Source organism: Branchiostoma belcheri, unplaced genomic scaffold (genome assembly GCF_001625305.1).
Source record: "Branchiostoma belcheri isolate BF01 breed outbred unplaced genomic scaffold, Haploidv18h27 scaffold11, whole genome shotgun sequence".
Classification (NCBI taxonomy): Eukaryota; Metazoa; Chordata; class Leptocardii; order Amphioxiformes; family Branchiostomatidae; genus Branchiostoma; species Branchiostoma belcheri.
In genome coordinates this window covers 1,660,979-1,673,769 of record NW_017802491.1, presented here as the reverse complement: position 1 = coordinate 1,673,769, position 12,791 = coordinate 1,660,979, and the positions used below count along the sequence as shown (strand labels likewise).

The window sequence follows — 12,791 nt, the reverse complement described above, 5'->3', positions numbered from 1 at the left end:
AGTTCCAGAACAAGGCGCTAGGGGACCCAAACTTATGTCACTTCTTTCCTACCCCAAGAGCTATCTACCAACCAAAATTCGTGACCCTAGCATGTCCAGAACATGAGATATCAAAACCGGAAGTTCAGCTGCAGTACCTAGGAAAGCCGCCAGGGGGCCCAAAATCTAATCATTTCTAGGTCTCATGAAGTCCTACCCACCTACCAAGTTTCATTCCAATCCATCCACTGCTTCTCGAGTTATCTTGCTAAACCACACACACACACACAAACACACCCACACACACACACACAGACAAACGCTACTAAAAACATAACCTTCTTGGCGAAGGTAATTAGACCAAGCAAAATGCGTAAAGTTCAACTTACCTTTTCGAATGTAGCAAACAGCATGTGGGCATGCCCTAAGTTTTCTGCATGTTCTATAGGTAAAAGAAAAAAAACATGATTAAACATACTAATACAATGTAGCTAAAAACTCTCATTCAGCAGCTTTGCAATAGGACATTCTATATATATGTCATTTCTGAAATAAAAAATACACAAATGACTTCTTCAGTAAGTATTTTTGTATTTCGTATACAGGAAACAGTCAGTAAGCTATTTCACATTCAAACTAGCTTATTGCATATTTTCCTAAGAAAGACCATCAAACATGTAAATGGAAGGCCTACCTTCTTCCTCCTCTACACAACACTGAATCACCATGGGGATGACCTGCTTGTCTGCATCATAGCTAAACTGTTGGTGCAAGAAAAAAAATCAAACTGTTACCAGTAATACTATATCAGTTTCCAACCAAACCACGTTAAAAGATAAAATCCTGTGAACATCTAATGAAAAGATAACCTTTACTGTAATAATGAAACCTGGCATATACAGCCTGTAGCATATCAATGGTTAAAAAGAATGACAGAGTAAAAGATTTCAGGTGCCTACATCATCGATGTTCCACATGCTGGGCTCCAGCACATGGCTGGGCAGGCTAAACATCTGACTGGCTCCTCGCTTGTAGTGGACTGTCTCAGAGGTGAGCGTTGGGTCATTGGAAGTGTACCTGTTTTAACAACAAGAAAGTGTTAAAGACAATACAGCATTTTCTTTAAACTTTTGCGTTCCAAGCTTTAATCTGTCCTCAAAGTGCAGTAACAATTGTTATGTAGATGTACTTACACAGCCAGACCATTGACAATCTCCTCTGTAGCAAAGTAGTGGATGGTGATGCCGACTTTGACATCTGTGTCAAACGTGAACTCCACGTTGTATTTGGGAGAATGTTCCTTCTCCTCATCCTCCCCTTCTTCTGGTTCAGGATCTGGTTCAACTCTGAAGAAGAAAAGAAATAAAATCCACAATCAAATTAATGAATTCTCAAGTGACAAGTGACATGCAACATTTGTAAAAAGAAGGAGTAAAGGTTTCAGTCTCATTTCCATTGCAGGAAAAGCAACAACTTTTTTTGGTGCAGTACTGAATTTAGACACTAGGGGGCTCATGTTTACCATCCTTCCCAAAGATAGGATATTCATTTCACCCGTGCCATTAAAGCTGTATTTACTACAAACCCACAAATGGGAAAACCAATCTTGAATCTACACAGAACAAATCATATAATAGCAGAGCATATTTACAGGAAACACAGTAATCCTGTAAGGTGTTTGATATCCATTGAGAGATACTGCAAGACAAGACATTATCCCTGATATACCTCTCTATCTGTTTTCTGATACTGCCATACAATATCCCCCAGCACTTGCATCTTTTGTTCCAGATATTTGCAGTTTTCGTGGAGGTCCTGAGATATTGCAGTTTGTGTTTGAACAACCCCTTAGCTGTTGGAGTCACAATTTTGTTAGAATCAAAACGAACAGTTTCTCCACAGTTTACACATACATGTATTACACATATATACCTATCAAACACAATTTATGACAATGTTTAATAAGAAAAGTTCCATGTAAGTTTTCAAAAGATTCCCTTTGCCAACTTTGCAGACCTCTTGTTGCAATTAAACAAAACTTGTCAAAAGCAACTCACCAACAGATCATAGATGTATGTAAGACTACAATAATGAAATTGTTGGTACATTTTACAACTTCAAGTCTGGCTATTCAAAAGGACCCCCATTGACTGGTGTAGGTTTCCACTGTCGACCCATTGGGGTTAGATACACAAGGTACTGTATGGCGGACAAACTTAATACTTCTGTAATGCTGGCTTGGGAGATACTGACACCACAATATTTTGTAACTGAACGCTTCGCTTCAAAACAGTCCTGCATGTTGTTTGAGATGAAAACAGTGTTGTGGGGCCCTTTAAACCAAGTGGCAATATACACATTCAACCCAGACCACTGTTAGCTCAAGATACTTAAGATGTTGCCAAACAACTACATGATCGACCAACTACATGTCGCTTAGGCACAAATGTTACACATGTACCAACAACATTCTAAAAGGACAAGTATTCACTTTACTGTGTCAAGCATATCAAGGATCAAATATTGCCTTCTCAGCTTATACAAAAAGTAGAAAATGCACTTCTAATTCTATGGTATTGTCACCAATGAGAATCATTATGTCATAAAAGACATTCTTTTGCTGTCATCTAAATAAATAAATAAATCTAAACCTGCATTTTTCTTTGAGCATGTATAAATGAACAAACGATTAAATGATGAGTAGATATCACATAAGCCTGGATAACATTTCTAGAAAAATGGGTGGGTATAAGATTTTTTTTTTACATATCATAAGGATGGGAGGGAACTGACAGGTACAGAAATCCTCCCTGCACCCCTTTCATCATCCTAAAATGGACCAGCCCTGTGCACAGAGAGCCTGGTGACTGGCAGAACAACATCTGTAGAGGTCACCTGGGGGTCAGACCCATAATAGTAACAGGGCACCCTGTGTTTACCACCTCGGAATGTTGGTCCCTGGCCAGGTGGGACCACTTGTAAACATCAGCCCCTGCCTGTAAAATGGGAACCAATCATAGCTTTGTTGCTAGGCAGAATGGCAGTAGCCTTGCAGCTTTACCTTGAGCTTCTAGGCTCTGGTGAAGAAGATAAAATATACCTCAGTCTGAGCAAAGAAAGAAGGTCTAAGCAATTACTTAAACTGTGTCTCGCATCATATACTTCAGTGAATGAAGGCACTGGATGGCTGCGCAATATGGGCGTGAGAAAAAGCCTGTTTTAGAGCTATTGAAATGCATGGCTCAAATCTAAAATTCCTACATACCTGTGCAGTGCAGGTGACATCTCAAATGACCTATGCCAGATTATACAATTCATCTTAGTCCATTGAAAATATTTTTGATACCTTGCATAACATGCATGTATGAGTCTACATGTATGGTTGGAGACATAATATCTGTGGAGCCAGGAGCTAGCCTGTATACTGGCCCTGGCAACAGTCTGGCACCCAGGCTAATGTTTAGAAGATATGTTCCTACATGTTAAGTGCCTTGTTGAACCTAGCCATACACAACAGCTGTTAACATGTATGTCAATGAAAGGATTCAGAACAGCCTAGACTGCTATTTATTGGTTACCTGGCAATATAGGAAGCTATTTCTATCTCATAAAAAATCAACTAAAGGCAAAAGCTCAAATTATTGGACACAGTGACAGTGCTTGAAAGTGTTTGTTTTCTTAAATCACAGCTGTTACATATTACACCATCCTTTCAACAACTAAAATCATGACCTTTAAAGTGAGTTATGAGTGTGTATTTTGAGAAATCTCTGTCAAACCTTCACCTTGCTCGCTATCTAACTGTTGTTTTCAACCAGATACAGGGACACACGTCTGGAATAAATAACCAGGGCATACCCTTTCTGGAGAGGTACTACTCTTTATGGAGAAAAATCTAACTAACTAAAAGTATAAGCATTATTTTTGGCATGGTGATTATGCAAGCAAGTACCAAATATGCTATGTTGCAATGAAGACTTGTAATTTTCAATGATGTTACATTCTCTACAATGAGTAACAAATACTAGATAACAAATATTAGAAGTAGCGACTAGGTTGAAAATTGACAAGCAGCTTGGGTTTTTAAGAGCACCCTAACTTCTTTCTGATGGTTCATGCTACAAAGGAGTTCATGCACATTTTGCTACTAGTAGTACTACTTCATGTACATGCAGCAGGAAACAACCCAGTTCTGATGGGGAGTGAGTACTAGTGATGGAACAGCCACTGTCCAGTCCTGCCAGCAGTTTGTTCATGAGCATAAATCAGTAAAGTGGATCAGTGAGCAGACGTGACCTCAAAACCTCAAAACAGGGACAAATGCATCCATAAAACCTTGTCTGGGCCAATAGGAGCTGCATAAACATGTTTTCTTGTGGGAAAATGCACTTTTTTTAGCTGACAGCCAAAGTCAACCAAGGACATAAACTAGGAGTTGGGAGTTATTCAGAGCTCTGTTAATTTCAACTTGATTATTTATTGGATGTTTGTTTCTTTTGTTTGGTTACTTTGAGCATAGCAATGTACTCTTTGAGTTTGAGGCCAACATGGGAGAACCTGCTGCTTAGTGATTTGGTTTTTCCAAACTGTCTCTTCAATCTGAGCTTCACAAAAAAACCTTGCGAAGATTTTTTTCAAAACATTACAGATTGTAATAGTAATACCTATCTAAAGAACAACATGGGGTCACCTTGTGCAACCATCTAAATTTAATGCAGCAGAGTTACCGCAACTCCAAAACCTCACACCAGAAGGGTGTGGTTCTCCTTTAAATCACCCTTCATTGGACAGGTACATAACCTCCTCTGTGGGCAGGCTACACTTGGTAACCATATTGATCCACTATAAAATATTCATTCTCTTCCTTTGTTGCAGCAGAAAAGGATGCTTATATAGTCCCGTGGATAAATCAATGCAATGTCATTGCAGTCGGCCAAGTTACATAACACTCCAGTTCATCTATTGAGTGAACACAAAAATTGAAGGAACTTTAGGCATTACTATCAATGACATAAACATATTTGATGACGATGATGAAACATATTTCTCTGTTTACACTCAGGGAGGGGGCCCATGTAGTCCCCCCTAAAAGATTGTTAAATGATTTGCCTTCACGTTTTCACATCTTGCTCTTCCACAACCTACCTGACTAGTCTGAGAGAGTCCTTTCTGATGTTGACCAGGCTCTTCAGAGTTTTTGTAGGTTCATTTGGCTGGGGTGCAGGGTAGGGAAACTGTGGAAGAAAACAAAGTACAAATGTACATACACATGTACACACTTTGATGCTTGGTATCTTTCAATAAAGCAAAATACACATTAAAGTCTACTTAAGTACCTGAAAAAAAATTTCTTACAGAAGTCCAATAGTTCTTTTTCTCAGGAAATCTTTTCAAGACAAAGCTTTTCTGCACCAAGGTATAGGTACAGAAGCTGAAAAACTCACTGGTAGTGGTCTGTTCCCCAGGAAATTCAGGTCTGAGTTCTCTCCAAACAGGTAGGCCTCTGGCTGGGTGGTGTCGAACCGCTCCCCTCCCATGATGAAATGGCTGCCAAAGTAGCATCCTGCGGGTAAAAAAGGACATGATGTTGAGGTACATGTGCTGGTTACTGATGACTTTTAAAGCCATTTTTATTGGAAACCTCAGATTTCACTTCCTTACCTACAGGCGTACAGTGATTGTAATACCATAAATATTTGTGCTGATTTTAGGTTCGCAGTTTTTGCACAGTAAGCATCAAACATAAATAGATATGTCTCTCAAATGATCAAAGCTACATTCCTAACTCTCACAGTTAGTTGTTATCTATGCACATTGACAGGTTCTGGCATGTTTTTCTAACCTTCCTGAACTGTGTGTTTAAAGCAGACTTTATCTGCCAGGATCTAAAGTCCTGGAGGGTAATATATTCTGAAGAGACCAGTAAAGTCGTAGTCTAGTCAGGCATGGCAAAAGGGCTATGCAATATACAAGACATTTTTGCCACTCGTAACAATTAAGCTTACAGGTACAAATACCAACAAGTCATTATTGGTACTGCAAAACCTTGATTACGAATAGACAACTACAGATTTGATTTAATTACTTCCAGAGCAATTATAGAACTACCATTGGCTAAAAAGTAGATATCATTGTAGGATTTAGGAGTCAACAATGAATGAAGTTTTACAAAATGATCCCTCAGGGCTTTGAAAATGGACTGATCTTTGTAAACTTCCTTTTGGTTTCCAAGAAGCCAGGTTACTAGTGTTGTTATATTTATAAAACTGTCCCAGATAATAATGCCTGGTTATTAATGGTAAAGTAGAGCATGGCCTTTGGGTATTATTTGCTTAAGACAACTTTCTCACCTGCTCAGGTAACAAAGTAGGTAATTTCCGCCTCCTTGTATTCTAGTTGAAATATAACTTTTGGATAAAACCACATTGCAAGTAAAAGAACAAGACATACAGACTGCACAATCCATTTAAAAAATACCAAAATGCAGTAAACGATTTAGTGGTACGACACATCTTTTCTTTGTCCTGTATTATGTTACTGATGCCCCAATCTGGTGTTTCCTGAAATGTCCTGCCTTCATTTTCCACACAGCTGCCCTAATATACAAGGACCTATATAATAGTCTTTAAATTTCACCCAAGGCCAAAATTTGCCCTTAGCTTAGCCAATACATGTACTTGTTCCTTGGATACCATTCCACTTTTAATAGAATTACAACATGTAAATGAAAATGATAAACAATCTGAAGGAAAGCAAATCACTTTAACAATCCCAAAATCTTGCTTCATAATTCTGTATAGTCTGAGTTCAGGTCTTTCCAGACAGGACTTTATCTGTAATCTGCGTGTATACCATTAAAATTCCAGTCACATACAGTCTCAGTCGCACCAAAGGCTCTCTTCAGCCATAGAATCTATCATGGCTAGGTCATTAGGTCTGCGTGAGCTATGGACAGTATTATGTAAGGACTGTGCATCTGTATTCTGGGGGTGTACATGTGCTACCCGGTATGTGATGTGATGTGCCAGGGGCTTGTAGCTCCTGAATAAACAAATGCACAAAAAATCAGTGTCGAGTGTGGCTCAGTCTGATGTACTTCATAAAATATGAAACTAAAAAGCAAACTGGGACACCATGAAGCCAGAAGAAAAAACATTTGGTATGAGCATTTGGCCATTCTAAATGTTGGAGCAGTAATGTAACATTAGATGATGAAACATCATGTCATTTGGATGCACTCCAATGCTTGCATCTCCAATCCAAAGCCATACTTGGTTAACAAATTACTATGATGTTATCCCATTCCCAGTTCACAAGTCTTGTGTGTCTAATGTAAGTAGAAGGGCAGTAGTGAGAAGGGCTTGGGAGTCTCCACAGTCCATTTCACCACTTCAAAGAGCTCAGAACGTGATAGTGGGAACAGGTGTTGACAGCTGACCATGCCTAGCAGGCCACTGAGGCAAGGCCTGGAACAACTAATTTCCCATAGGCCTTGCCTAATACAAACCTCTGATTTTGACCTAAAGTAATGTCTTCCTCTTCCAAATTTGGGATGGGGGGGAGGGGACTAAATTATACAGGATGTAAATTCCATCATTGCCACTGGCAACGTCACTCTGTTCTTTTTCTCTACATTATAGAACCTAGAAATTATTTCTGCACTTACGAGTCACGACCAATATAAATGCACTGCCCATTTCCTCATACAAACATGTGTGCAAGTTTAAAGATTGTGTGGATGTGTTTGCATCAGTTGCATGGGGACTGCGATATCTTATGTAGGCAGTGGCCTTCAAGAGCAAAATACTAAATACTAAAATAGTCTGACAGATGCTCCCCAGTCATGTGTACCAAAACAGACAGCTGAGCAGCATTTCTTGATCAGACAACGCTTCCTTCCACCTCTTGTACACAGACGCACTGACACATGAACACAGCCTGTGTGCCCTGTGGCAAAACAATTCATGCCTTCCGCAGATAATTCTGGTCATTATCCTTCTTTCTCCTTCAAAGACTCTGTGACATCTGAGTGGTCAATCCTCTGGGCAAATTATACACACAAGGCTACCTCATTATGCACTTACCAGCAGAGATAGCAGTTTGTTTACCTGTGATATGTAGAGTAGCGTAACTGGGCCAAGGCCACACCTCCACGCCTTATGCCCTTCACAAGTAATCTTTTTCTCAACAAACCAAACAGCGTTTGCTATCATACATGATTGTGGCTCGAGATACTAGTACATTTTCTGCGCATTTTTGTTACATTTTGTGCTTTCTTGTCTTTTAAATCATGCTTATACTTCTACATGTTGCATCATATTCCAATCATGACAACAAGGATTGCACAAATCTAGTTTTGGTTACTAAGTTGTATATGGTCATTCAGTGACTGACGTCTAGTACCAGGTCTTCTAGTACCAGGTCCGTTCTTGCTTTAGATAGATCAGACAGACAACAAACTCAGGGAATCAATGTCTGACACAGGACAATAGTTAGTTGTTTCAGATAAATCTGTATTTTTGCATTGGAATCAATCAATCATACCGGTAATAACCAGAAATCATAATTCAGATATGAGTATATTATATAGAGGGATTAAATCTTCATGTCTGCAATATTTTGTTTACTGTAAAATCAATTCATATCAATTCCTAAAAACTTCCATATACTCACCCTGAATATAAATAAATAGTCCAAATTAATTTTAAATCGTATATACAATTAATATTAATGCCTAATATTACTCAACAATTATGTTACAGCATTAAGTATGAAATAAAATCAGTCCTCCATATCTATCCATAAATATTCTACTCAAAATAGATAATACAGATTGTAAATTCTGCATCTCTAGAATTCTATGTTCACCGATGATTTCTTTACATGTACCATTGTACATGTGCCATTGTAACACACAACATCCAGCCATGATAGATTTAGAATGTACACACAATCATTACAACGATTAAAAGCCTCACCATGATTATATAGTATAGTCACAATCCCTTCTGCATTGATAATTATTCTGATTCTTTCCATTCGTCTTCACTTACATATAACTCATCTGAAGATGAGCACAAGCTGTCGTCATCACAATCCGACTCATCATCTGTTTCATCGTTTTCATAGTCACTGTCAATGTACAGGGCTGGGATCGCAAACTGTAACCGTGGATCTCCTCCCATGCTGACTCCCCTGGGAACCTTGCTCAGATGATTTCTGTACACCAAGTTGTGTCCGAAGGGTCCGGGTATGTTGTCAATGCATATGTTCTTCTTCCCTAACACACTGCGGCGGTAGAGCTCGTGCATGTACGGCAGCTCTTCAGGCGGTCCCTCGTACCGGTGAGCGATTTTGTACGCCAGAGTTGGTGGGTTCCCTCCCTTGGCTACCTTCATGCTTGATGAACAGGAGTACTCGGAAATATCTGTGTCAACCGGGAGTATTTCATACAAATGTAGCAGGTTGATGACTTCAGACAGTGGTACCATTCCAGCGTGCATGCCGACGACAATCAGAGTACACTCGTGGGGCTCGATAAAGCGGAACCTCAGCCTTGTTTCTGCATCCGTCAGGAAGACGTATGTACCAGGCCATCGCCAGCCAATCGTACATGGGCGCTTCGTCTGCCGTTTGACCTTCTCCAGATTTACCGCCAGAGGTTTATGTAGTACCAGTGACACAGAATAGAAAAACTCATCCAACTGCACATCAGTAAAGAAGGACACCAGGTCTTTTGTAACTGTCCGAGGAACCTGTAATTCCTTGATAGCAGCACTAATACCTACTTGATTACCGTTATGAGCCTTAAACAAAATATCGCCTACAGAATGCACGCAGATGTTAAAAAGGCTAGGGGCTGGCATAGTGACAACAACAGTGATGGAATAAGATAAATCTAGGAAAATGAAAGCAACAGGATTTTGCCACTGCACCTGCTGCTAGAGTTCTACATTCAAAACACGTAGTCCACTGGGAATAAGCCTTCTGGCACCGGAGCAGACAATTGTCCTAAGCTGAACTGAACTTGGTAAAAATCTGTCTTCTAATTTTCCCTCTCAGATGTGATTACTAGTAACTGGATGGAAGCTCTCCCTTTCATTGGCAGCGTCCTCTGAAGATAAGGTAGAAGTCACTGGGCCCAGAGATAAAGACTATGCTTGGGAAGACAGCATACACACACTGACAGGTCCTTTCTTCTCTCATGCAGCCACACACACCAGGGTCTGAGAAATCCTGTTCTTCTGGAGCTCTGTAGCAGGCACAAATAGGGTGGCAGCAGGTCACAGTCAAAGGCAAAGGATCACAGTTAAATCCAACTCCAAAGCAGCTCTATATCACCAAACCAAGTGCAAGAAAGGAAATCCCTCAGCAGCATGCAGGCTGTAAAGGCTCAGACTGGCCCACAATCACCCCTGGCGGGGCAGTTTCTATATACAGACTACAAAATTAGCATGAAGGGCAGCTGGGTAACAGTTGTCTGAGTTCATGAATTAGTCAAACAACAGTTGCCACTCTTTCTGATCAGCTGTTTACCCAAGAATAGGTCTCCAAGGAGGTGCTAAGACGGTGACAATCCCTTGCCCATTGTCTTGATAAGTACTAGTAGACACTGCAATGCATATGCACTTTACCATAAATATAACTATCCATATTATCAATTCCAATCAAACTACATGTAACATGCTTCATACAGTCAGTGCTATTGGCAGTTATTCCAACATTTTGTTGTTAGGTTGTATCGTTCAACTATATCTGTATACTAGTACTAACTTACTAGTAGTAGCTGTAGTATTATTAGTGATTTGAATGTACATGTATATTGTGTTACTTGAGGTGTATTCACATCATAGTGTCAAGTATACATAATTTCTCACAAGATCAAACGAGGAAATAATCAAATTAACTTTCTGTCTTAATATGCATTAGTTATTGATGGACCTCTAATTCATACATGTAGTAATTCATAGTTATGATTATACTTATATTGGGAAAAACAGTTCCATTTGATATGTATCTATCAATTCAATTTTACCACCAATGTAGCTGCATGCCAATGTGCACCTATTGTGTACTAGCACAGTACATTACGTATGTATTTTCGATTGTAATGTTCATGCCCAGTTTATCGAAAAAGACTAGAGGACATGCCTACAAGTACCAGGTACAAAAATCAAATGGACCCAGGTCCAACTTCTTCCCTGCAAGAACAACCCCAATTTGGAATAAACTGTCACCAGCCACAGTAAACAGCAGCTCAGTAAATGTATTCAAGACCAAGTTGGCTATAGAGTGGAAGGATCACCCTGATAGATACGGATACGTCTTCTCCTACTGAATGCCCAAACTGTCTACACCACGAAGACGGCCTCATTACCCAGTAAGGGTACCTAATGGCCTGGATTCAGATGGGTCGTAATGTAAGTCAACAAAGACTTTTCAATCCAAAGTATTTTGCACAAGAGTTACATGTATGACATTAAGGCAATATATAAAACAGAAATTGCCTGGACAAGTCAAGTGACTGCCAAAATGTACTCATGTACCCCTGCAAAGGTGCAGTGCAAAGCTATTATCAATACCTAAAATCAATTATGAAACTTAAATAAAATATAGCTTTATGATAAAGCTTTAAGTGACAATCAGGCTTCATTTACTACGCTTTCAAAGGAGTGAGGTTACCAAAATCAACAATATAATGCCTTTTTTGCACTGAGTTGAATGTAAGTCGTTGAATGTAATCTCAATCGTCGTTGAATGTAATCTCAATCACTCACAACCAACCAAGCAATCAATCAAATCATCTGTTGGCCCACTACACATAATATTTGAAAGATACAAGAACTTATGAGCATTGCATCAATACGAAATTCTATGTCTATGTCTAGAGCTTTTACAAATGTGCAAAATCAAAAAATTGAAGAAAAAAAAAGATTGTGGCCAAGGGACTAGTTTGAAAAGCAAAACTAACAGAAAAGTTACAGTAACACAGAACCATTTTACAAAGGATTCCCCACATCCGACTTCTTCATCTTGTGTTATGCGTATCTTTGTACATTTAGCATAATCCTAAACTTAAAATTGACCCATGGAAGACCCCCAAAATAGGAAAACACGCCACGAAAACCTATCGCTATGCACATAATTTTTTTCAAGTTCGACTAAGCCCTTTACCACACAGTGCATCGGTCTTTTCTTACCTGATTTCGGGGGATATCTGTAGGCTGAATTCGCCGCAATGTCCAGCTCTTCTACACCAGCATTTTGCCTACTTGTAAATGCACCCATTTTCCTGCTATCTATAGCACTCTAACATCTATAGAGATGCACAATTTTGTAAAAATGTTCACTGTATTTTTCCCATTTTCTGCTTCCCGAAGAGAAATAAGATGGCGGACGTCGATGATATGCTAATTAGCAATCCCACAATTCATCCTTCCTTTCTTTGTTTATGTTTGTCTGGGGCACATGATCTATCACAGTTTTGTTTTTACCGATTTCATAACCTTCTAATGGATTATTTCTCATCAGTGGGGCCCAACTATAGCTCCAGTATTCAAGGTTTATCACAAAATTAACCATCTCCTCAGCAAGAAAGCAGCTATCTTTCTCCTTTGACCTAAAACCACATATTAGCCAAATTGATCATTTTTTCCCTTAAAACTGGAATGACATTCACATTATTGCATTACATATGTCAGGGAAATAGTCGCCAATAATACTCGCATCTTTTTTAGTTTGACTGAGGAGATTTTTGCGTTCACGGTCGTATTTTCTACTCAGATGTGCCGGGAGGGAAAGCTATTCCTGGA

At 39.4% G+C, this 12,791-nt stretch overlaps 2 protein-coding genes across 7 annotated transcripts in view; both read right to left on the bottom strand.

Annotated features, from left to right (window-relative positions):
• The window catches only part of LOC109482596 (E3 ubiquitin-protein ligase MGRN1-like), a 24,061-nt gene extending 11,323 nt beyond the window's left edge, over positions 1–12,738 (bottom strand). For 4 of the 6 annotated variants that reach the window (XM_019785381.1, XM_019785425.1, XM_019785418.1 and 1 more), the window contains exons 1-7: positions 12,180–12,738; positions 5,424–5,542; positions 5,125–5,213; positions 1,173–1,325; positions 939–1,056; positions 674–740; positions 369–421 (exon numbers count right to left, since the gene is read on the bottom strand). In XM_019785381.1, the coding sequence (XP_019640940.1) occupies positions 369–421; positions 674–740; positions 939–1,056; positions 1,173–1,325; positions 5,125–5,213; positions 5,424–5,542; positions 12,180–12,267 (687 nt within the window). In that variant the 5' untranslated portion in view covers positions 12,268–12,738. The remainder of the gene's footprint in view (positions 1–368; positions 422–673; positions 741–938; positions 1,057–1,172; positions 1,326–5,124; positions 5,214–5,423; positions 5,543–12,179) is intronic. The other 2 variants (XM_019785391.1, XM_019785399.1) reach the window with 2 other exon arrangements.
• Positions 8,476–11,346, bottom strand: LOC109483000. Its single transcript, XM_019785961.1, has one exon. The coding sequence runs from the start codon at positions 9,843–9,845 to the stop codon at positions 9,000–9,002; it is 846 nt and encodes a 281-aa protein (XP_019641520.1). The 5' UTR covers positions 9,846–11,346; the 3' UTR covers positions 8,476–8,999.
• Positions 12,739–12,791: the final 53 nt, after the last annotated feature.